This window comes from Anarrhichthys ocellatus, unplaced genomic scaffold (genome assembly GCF_004355925.1).
Source record: "Anarrhichthys ocellatus isolate YVR2014 unplaced genomic scaffold, GSC_Weel_1.0 scaffold7, whole genome shotgun sequence".
NCBI lineage: Eukaryota > Metazoa > Chordata > Actinopteri > Perciformes > Anarhichadidae > Anarrhichthys > Anarrhichthys ocellatus.
Window position 1 is genome coordinate 11,413,797 of NW_022280037.1, and position 9,320 is coordinate 11,423,116.

At 39.7% G+C, this 9,320-nt stretch overlaps 1 protein-coding gene across 1 annotated transcript; it reads left to right on the forward strand.

Annotated features, from left to right (window-relative positions):
- Nucleotides 1–3,160: 3,160 nt before the first annotated feature.
- Nucleotides 3,161–9,318, forward strand: akap12a (A kinase (PRKA) anchor protein 12a; the record flags this gene model as incomplete). The annotated part of the gene is made up of 3 exons (XM_031847213.1): nt 3,161–3,684; nt 5,566–5,665; nt 5,816–9,318. Coding segments are annotated over exons 1-3 (3,711 nt in total), but the record flags the coding sequence as incomplete, so codon positions are not given.
- Nucleotides 9,319–9,320: the final 2 nt, after the last annotated feature.

The window sequence follows — 9,320 nt, forward strand, 5'->3', positions numbered from 1 at the left end:
GTGGTGTTTGCACAATATTTACATGCGTTTGTGTAACAAATCAAAGCAGCACAGGTCTGAAGGCCATTAAAGGCGAGTTCAATTCAAATGATCGTGGTATGAACCAACATGTAGAAAGTGAATTGAAAAACCAAAAGATATCAAAGGTTTAAAAACAATATGTGGAATTGATACTTCCATTCATTACATATTTCTGAACCTTTTGTTTAATACAAAGACAATGATCAACTAAAACTAAATATGTGTTGATGTAAAATATGTCAGAAACAAGCAAACCTCTGTTCTAAACCAGGAGAGAAAGTCACAGAACATGACTTTCAGTCAGTTTCAACATTTTTTGGATTTTCCTTTAAAGCACTTCTCTCTCCAGCGACAACACAGCCTGAACAACATTACCAGCTTCAAGTTCACATTTAAAGTTAAACTATTTTCAGTCAGCTGGTTCTGATTTGAGCAGCGTGCTATTTATCATCAAACGGAGCTGCGTGCGTTTCAGAATTGGAACTGAACAAGTCATGAGGGGAAATCTAACTTGTGTCTCATATCAGAGGCTCAGAACCACATTGAGGTACAACAATGAAAACGCTTCATTGTGAATGTTTCCGTCACTGAGGGATTGTAAATCTGCTAAACAAAAGGACTAAAGTCTATTTTTGCCTTCGACATTCCTCCTCCGTGTAACTACGCCGCTGTAATTGCTTTGCAGATGCTTCTGTGGAGACAAAAGTTGAAAATATATATTCTTTAGCAAGTGTGTCACCAAAAAAAAAAAAAAAAAAACACATTGAATTACATATTGAAGGTTATACTGCAGAGAGTGATATCTCCTCACACTCATTTGATGATCCAATTATGAACCTGCTAAATGAAACATATTGTTGGAGGAATTATAAATGAAGTGGATTATTAAGTAAACAAAAGGAAATATGTATCAACCGATCTATCTGGCTGGTGTCCCTTTGAGAGTTATTTAAAGTAATTTATGTCTTCATAGCTGTCGTCTGTTCTAAGATGATTATCTCTGTAACACAGCATGCGTAACGTCATTTGTAAGACTTTCTTGGTTTTGTTTCCGTTGAAACAAATTGATTTTGTTCTCAAACACAAACAACTGCAAAAACATAGAAAGAAAACTAAAACTACAAGATCAAAACTCTGCTGACGTTTACGTTTTCTATTCCGACTTTAAGTGCAGCACAAGACATTTTAGCTGAGCATAAAAAAACAGACTCATTCATCAAGTTTGGATTTCAGCCGTACACATACCTTTGATATCCTGAAATCACCCGGCACAAATAAAATGATATGGCATCAGGCCTCCGGAGTTAGGCTGTCAGGTTACTGCAATCAGTGAAGAAAACATCAGCTGTTTCCAGTTAAACAATGTTGTGACTGTAATTGATTCAACTTATTGGCTTCAGACTGAGATTCACATGAAAGCATGCAGTGTCTCAGAGCACCTGACCCAATTAACATGAATGTCTGTCATGAGTTCAGGGATGTTTTCTCCTCTGATACTTCTGAAGCTCTCGCGTTGTTCAACTGAGGCGACACGTGGTGTTTTCAGGTTAACCTGTCAAAGAAGCCACTGCTGGTATACTGCAGCACAGAAGGACTGTGACGTTTAACCGTTCTGACAGTTAACTGAGCAAAACCTGAAGTGAGTTGGCGCAGCTCTATCTATGGCCTTCGCGTCTTTGTCTTTGCTCTAAAGCTGTCTGGAAACCAAAACTCAAAATAACACCAGAAAGAGATTTTAAATGGTTTATGAACTTATTTTTCTCTGCAACCAAATTATGTTTGACGAAATGAAATTGGGGCACTCAAAGGAACAAATACTCAGGGTGACAAATGAAAAGAAAAACATGACGATGAGTTAGTGATTAATATGCTGCAGCCTTTATAGTCACATCTCAACACCACTGAAAACCTATGAAGAAATGCACTGACGTGTACAGCCTCTCTTCACTATTGCTTTACATTGTCAACCATCTCTATTTACAAAATGAACAAGTTGATTCTATAATACATTGTGTCTCAATTCAATCACTTTTCGACACTGAAAGAATAAAGGTCTATAATAAGCCTGACATTTCGATATCGAATTTAACAATAAATATTCCAACTCATAAAAGTACATGTTTATAAATATTGGAATCAGGGGACTATTCAAGAACCACTGAACAACCGCATGTGATGCCAAGAGAGTTGTTTGAGAAGCCTGAAAAATCATTTCAGCATGACTAACAGCAGAAGCATCACACACACGATGCCGCCTGATGTCTCATGTATCAAACAATCGTTCTTTGGGAAAACAAATTATCTTCAACTTTCAATATTTCCCAACTTGTGTGTCCTAAAATGACCTGTAAAAAACTTCTTTTTTTTTAATATGCAAAGAGTCCTGTTGTCAATACTACAGAACATTACAGTTCAAATATTATACTGTATAAGGTTTTCATTGTCAAAATACAAGAACTGGTTTATTTAGAAACATTAAAGAACAGTTCACAGATTTGATATATAAACATTTTTGGCACTGCTTTCTGATAATGCACCCTTTATAAACAGCTCAAACACAACTGCTGAATAAAATACAACCTTAGTGAAGACAACGGATGTCCCAGTAACATAATAAACACATTAATGTAAGAGGTGAGGACTGATGGATCAAGATCCATCTGCATCATAAGCAACCAATCTTCCCTGTTATGAGCTGACATGTCAGTCCTCAATTAAGAAAATTGCTTGCTCACCTTTTGGACTATAAGTTCCAACTTCCCCTAAAAGTTGCACATTGACCTGAAAGGTTTTAGATACTGATGAAAAATATGAATTATGTGCATGAAAGAAACAAAATGAGAATGAGATGGTAACTTTATTAATAATCAAGATGTTCTATTTCACATTACTTCAGTATGCAGTTTGTTTGTGACTTTTAATCACATAAACTGAAAATGGGGGATGCAATTGTTCCCAGTCAGGCAACAGTGCAGTTCATGTTACGTATGAAAATCAGTCTTTTTTTAATAACAAATGGTCAAAAATAAAAATGAGAAACTGCTACACAGAGGGTTTTGCAGTGGAGCCTGTCTTTTAAAGTCTGTTTGCGTCAACCTCTGATGCGGCTGTTCACTTCCAAAGAAGATATCTTTATAGACCTTTGACATACTTCATATTTCACAGGACTCTAACTTCATGCATATCTGCTCTCTGAGGTGGACGTGTTTAGCGGTGCAGGTCCGCGCTTGTTGCTCGGACATCCGCTTCAGTCATCTGAGGACGCGATGTGTTTTCTCTGCAGGTTTTTTTTTTTTTCCCTCTTCCTTTTTTGATGCAGCGGGAGGCGTGCCAGGCCGGGCCGGGCCGGACCAGGCTCGGCCCCATAGGCTTCATGTGATCCGGCAGGGAGGCGTTTGGTTATAAAATACTTTTTCAACATCCAGCTTGCATTTGAGAGCTGACCGTATCTCGTGGAGCCACCGGATTGCAAATTTCTTTTTCCGGTGCGCATTTTGGGATATTTCCATCACTTGTGCGGCTCGTTCCGGACAGTGACGCGCTGCAGTTCCGATAATGGGAGACGCTCAGTCTGCGCAACGGGAGGGCGAGAAGGATGCAGCGGATGAGGAGGAGAGCGGAAAGGTGGATGATGCTCAGACTGAGCAGAATATCGAAGACAAGGTATCATCTTATTTCAGACAGATCCAGATTGTTGACATAGTGCAGCTAACTAATGCCACCTCTACAGACTTTAAACTTATCTATAATGATTTATTTTTTTATCCTCATCGATGCATTTTCAGTAGCAGCACATTTTGTGGTATAAAGAAAGCCTCGTCATGTTACATAAAAACGCTGAGGCTGGAATTTATTGTTGTCAGGAAGGACAGTGCAGGGGCTGCTTGCCAACACATTCATTAACCTCAAGAAGAAGAAAAAAAAGCCCTTGTCCCATTTTAATGAATGTCATCGAACACATCAAGCTCACTTTATTCATGGTGCAGAATGGAGTCATTACCACCACTTTCTTCCTGGTTAAGTTGTTGAGTGTCCTCCTTGTCTGTTTTTGTCAGAGCTCGGGATCTGTCCCATTGCTTTGGTAGTTTGAGACTCTATAGGAGCCATTAGTGGATTCTGAAACCCCTGCTTTCACTGTTTCATTGATTCAGCAAAGGCTTGCATTTAGATGAAAGGAAACAATGTGGAGGAATAATGACCTTTCATTCGGAACCTGAGTAAAGCCCAGGAGAGAGATGGAATTTCCCCTTTGCTGCACTCAGCAGAAAACAACATTGATTATTGTGTACTACATCATCCCTTGGTCGTGGAGAGCAGGAAGTTAATTAGACAGCACTGTATGTGTGCATGAAAATAGTTATTAATGTCTTATGAGCTATAATCATAAGTTTGTGTTGATTTAATGGCATGCTTTAACCTTTGTGACTTGGGTGATTACATGTTTGGATGGAATAAGTGGCTAACGTATGCCTCTGTCACAAGTGATCATTTCATCTTGAATAAAGTCGAATAACTGTAGTTTTTAAGAATAAGTATAAACTTTTTTTTTTTTTTTTTTTAAAAGCAACATTATTTTACCAATGCCATGTCTTTAGGTTAATTAAGAACTATTATCAGATTTTTTCTTTTCCGAATAAATACTTTATTCTTGAAGTAAAGTCCACTCAGAGGCAATTAATCATTCTGCTTCATGGCTGACTGAAAACAAAGCGCTGCCTGTTCACAGCCCCTAATATGGGCGAGACTGGGAAACCAGCTCACAGCCATCCATAATCATATTACGTGCCATTTCAATTGAGTGTATACCGTTATCGCTACACTTATAGGAGAGTATAAGCTGGTTTTTGGTTCACCCAGAACATTTTACTTCGGCTACATTATAATGTTTAAAAATGTTTATCACGTTTGAAAAAGGGAATGGTGGCTTCAAAGGCCGCTGTATGCCACCAAAAGACCTATAGCTGATTCATCAAAAATATTACACACAAAGAGTGTTCATCACTTTTCTGTGTGTATCATGATGTGACAAAACGTGTAAAAAAACCACATTGGAAATGAATCTAGTGTATTAATGTCCAACAAAGGCATAGCAGGAATTAGCAGGTGCCATAGGACCGTACAGCTATTTGTATAGTTGCTTAATTATTGTGTTTCTCAAGGCAAAGAACACATTTCTTGTTCCCTTTCCCCTGCTCAGACTTTACCCGCTAATCTGGCTCAAGGATTTGAGATTTGGACAATTAGGGTTGTTTAACTGTAAGACTACCGTCACATCAACACAACACGGACTGGACTGTGTTAAATAGGGCTTTGGAACCAGTTAATCAAAGATTGAAATTGTTTGTTTCATATAAGTACAAAGTCTAATGGACAGTTTTATTCTCTTGCTTTGTTTTAACTGAAACCAGTGATTTTGAAATGACTATTACAAAACAAGGAAATGTTTGAAATGGACTTCTAAAAGACAGGAAATTGTTTGATTGTCTGGTTTACATACAAGAGCAAGGGTATATTGTACGTTCTAAGTTTTATGTTTCGTTTCAGCCTCTCAAAAACAAAGGGCAGATCTCTGAGCTCAATGGAAAAGCAGGCAGCTCTACAGCAGAAGTCAATGGTCACTGTGAGGATGAGCTCGCTGCAGAGGGTAGGTGCTCTAACACTATTACTGCTTATTGAAGGGCAATGTCAGCATAATTTCAACAGACGCATAACTTGTTGGATTTCATCTTCGTCATCATTCTTTTACAGTTCTTGCAATCCAAGTATTTAATAATTCATTTATTTCCTGGTTTAGCTGTCCTTTCACCAGACGAAGATGTTTCACAAACAGAAACGTCATTTAAAGAAGAAACACCATTAGAAGATGTTGAAATAAATGAAAAGGAATCACCTAATGAAGCTGATGCTAATGAAGACATACCCCTAGAAATGACTGACATGAATGCAAAGCAGAATGACATCAATGAAAGTTTTAAGAGATTTTTCAGTAACATTGGTTTGAAACTGACAGTAAAGAGGGCCTCAGGTGAAATCCCAACAGATGTGACCAATGATACTAACAAAGAAGAAGCAAACACACCAGAAGACATTGAAGATACCACAAAGGAAACCACAAGTGAGAATGCTGAACAGAATACCGATGTGAACATAGCACAGGAGACATACGATAATGATTCAACAACATGTCCAACCCTGACAGACGTTACATCGGATGATGTTCTTGAAAATCTAGAGGAGAAGGCAACAGAAACCAAAGTAGAGGTTGAATCTGATTATGCAGATGCAGCGATGGCTTCACCTCTTGGAGAAGATGTAAACCAGGAGACCACAACTGAAGAAGAGCCACGTTCCACATCGCCATCTAGTCCTGAAGAAGAAGTTGTCGTATCTCCAATTAAAAGATTTTTTGCGACTGGAATCTTTTCTGGACTACGGAAGAAAAAGAAACCTGCAGAAGATGAGACCACTGACAATATAAACAAAAAGGAAGTCGTAGAGAAGCCAGAACAAACTGCACAAGACCAACATCAGGATAAAGAGGACATTAGTCTAGGTGTTGAGGCAGCTACAGTTGAGACAGAACATGAGAAAAATAAACTAAAAGGGGATATCTGGTCTGCAGCTCAGATGATGGATGCATACCCATCAACGATTATTGTCACTGAGCCTGAAGTTCTGAGTTCTCAAGAGAAGGACAAAGTTCAAGCAAGTCCTCTGAGAAGGCTGTTGTCAGGATCTAGTTTAAAGAAACTATCCAAAAAGCAAAGAAGCCGGAAATCAAGTGATGCAAAGTTGTCAGACTCTGGAGAACATGTTTCAGATCAGCTCCTATCATCTACTGAGAAAGCTGAGAATCAGAAAGAAGAAGGCTGTGCACAACCCCCTACAGAGACAGCAGGGGAGGAGGATGGTGCATGGGCTTCCTTCAAAAAACTTGTGACTCCGAAAAAGCGCATGAAAAAATCCTCCTTAAGTAGTGAAGAGACACAAATCCCAGGTTCAGTAGGAGAACCAAAACCAAGCGAAGGAGGGCAAATATCAGATCACAGCACAGAAGAAGGCAAAAAACGAAAAGACTCATCTGTTTCATGGGAATCTGTTTTGTGTAGATCAGGAAGGAGAAGAATCCGAAAAATGTCAGACTCTGAGGATGAAACACCTCAAATTGATAACGATATGAACAAGCAAGACGGTGGATCTAAACATAGTGCAGAATCAGCCCTAGGAAATGAGGTTGATGAAATGTTAGCATATTCACCCAAACAAGCAGGAAGCCCTTCAGAGGGCGATGGAGTGTCAACATGGCAATCACTGAAAAGACTTGTCACCCCTAAAAGGAAAGCCAAGGATGACGAAGAAAGCAAAGACAATGTACAATCTGATAGTGAAGTAAGTCAAGATGAGTCCTCGTTTTCAATAAAGAAACTCCTTCCAGGACTAAAAAAGAGGAAGTCTGCCGAAAAGCAGGACCAAGTATCTTCAGATGAGGCTGATAGGGAAGCAGCTTCGGGCGACGAAGACTCTGACACACCAGCTGTGGTTCCACTGTCTGAGTTTGATACAGTTGAGACAGAAGTTCACATACAAACACAGGCAGACGTAGAAAGTCATATACCCAAAGAAGCAGACTTTGAACTCCAGCAGGACCTCCTTGATCCAATGGCTGAACCAGTCCTACCTAGTGACAATCTGCAAACTGAAGCAAAGAAAGTCCAAGGCAATAATGATGCTTTAGAGAATCAGGCAACTACAACCCCTGCTACGGATGAAAAACCTGATGATCTTACAGAATCAATCAGTCAACAACAACAACTCAGTGACATTCCAGAAGAGGCCACTCCAGCTTCAGTCACAGAGGAGGCAGCTAGAGATGACACCATAGCAGAGGACCTGATAGAGATCACATCTGAGGCCATTACTGCACCAGAACATTTAGATATTACCCTGTCAGATGAAACTGAGATGATCTCTGCAGTGTCCCAGTTATCTTTAGAGTCTTCAAAAACGTCTGGCAACACAACACCGGTTCCAGCTGAATATGTTGTTATGGAAACGGATGCACTTCTGTACCAGGTTGTTGAAACCATCTCCATAAGTCCAGAGGCAGTTCCAGTCTGTTCATACGAGTTAAGTTCTGAAAGAACAGTATTTTCTGTCTCACATGAAATACTGGAAACATTTGAAAAGGACGAGCCAACAATTCTGGAATTACACGGAAGGTCAGATGCTACTAAAATTAACACAGGCCTAAAGGTTAAAGAACTGGACGCAAATAATGAACTTGCAGCCACCATCCAAATAGAAAACATATTTGAAGTCAATGACTCTGTTTCCACAGAGATTTTATCTGAAGTTCCTACAGAGGAGTTTGACACGGCTGAAATCGCTGAAGATGAAGTACAAAAGGCTGATGTTAGACATCCAGAAGACAGCATAACCGAATTAGAAAGTATTGATGAGAGCTGTTATCTGGTGGAATGCCTATCAGAGGTTAATGCGACTGGATCTACAAATAAATTAGCTGAAGGGGAGGAAATTGCCCAAGACAAAGGTTCTCTAGTTGAGGCACATCAAACTGAAACAGAGCCCCCAAAACTAGACTCTCAAGAAGTAGACTTGCATGCAACAGTGGCAGATGAAACTAAGAATGGGGCAATGGAGCAGGAGGTCGGATCTGAGGATGACGATCAACAACCAGTAGAGGTGGATCGTTTGCAAGAATTAGCAGATGTACAAGCTCTCACATTGGGTTTAGAAAAGAGTGTTCCATCACTTGAAAAGGACATAATATCAGAGGGCATACCAGCAGGCGAAACAGTTACATTTGAACTCAAGGAGGTGCCGCTAACTGAAGTGAGTGTTGAGCCAGAAAATGAAGATGGACTAGAAACAGATGCTGCCAAACCTGAACACGTTCAAGTACCAGATGCATCAGATGCTGAGCAAGCCTCCACATTAGATTCAGAGGAAGGCAGCATTCAATCACCAAAAGAGGAAGTAAAATCAGAAGACATTGCAACAGCAGAAACAGTTACAGATGAACCCAAACAGTCAGTAGAGGTTCTCACTGACGTCAGTGTTGAGCCAGAAAACAAAGAACTACCAGTGAATGCTATAAAAACTGTTCAAGAACCAGAAGTATTAAAGGATGTTCAAGCACCAACATTAGATTCAGCGGAGGGCAGTGTTCTATCACTTGAAAAAGAGGTGATATCAGAGAACGTTTCAGATGGAGAAACAGATGAAACCAATGAGGAAACAATCCCTCTCACTGAAGCCAATCTTGAGCCAGTGGATGC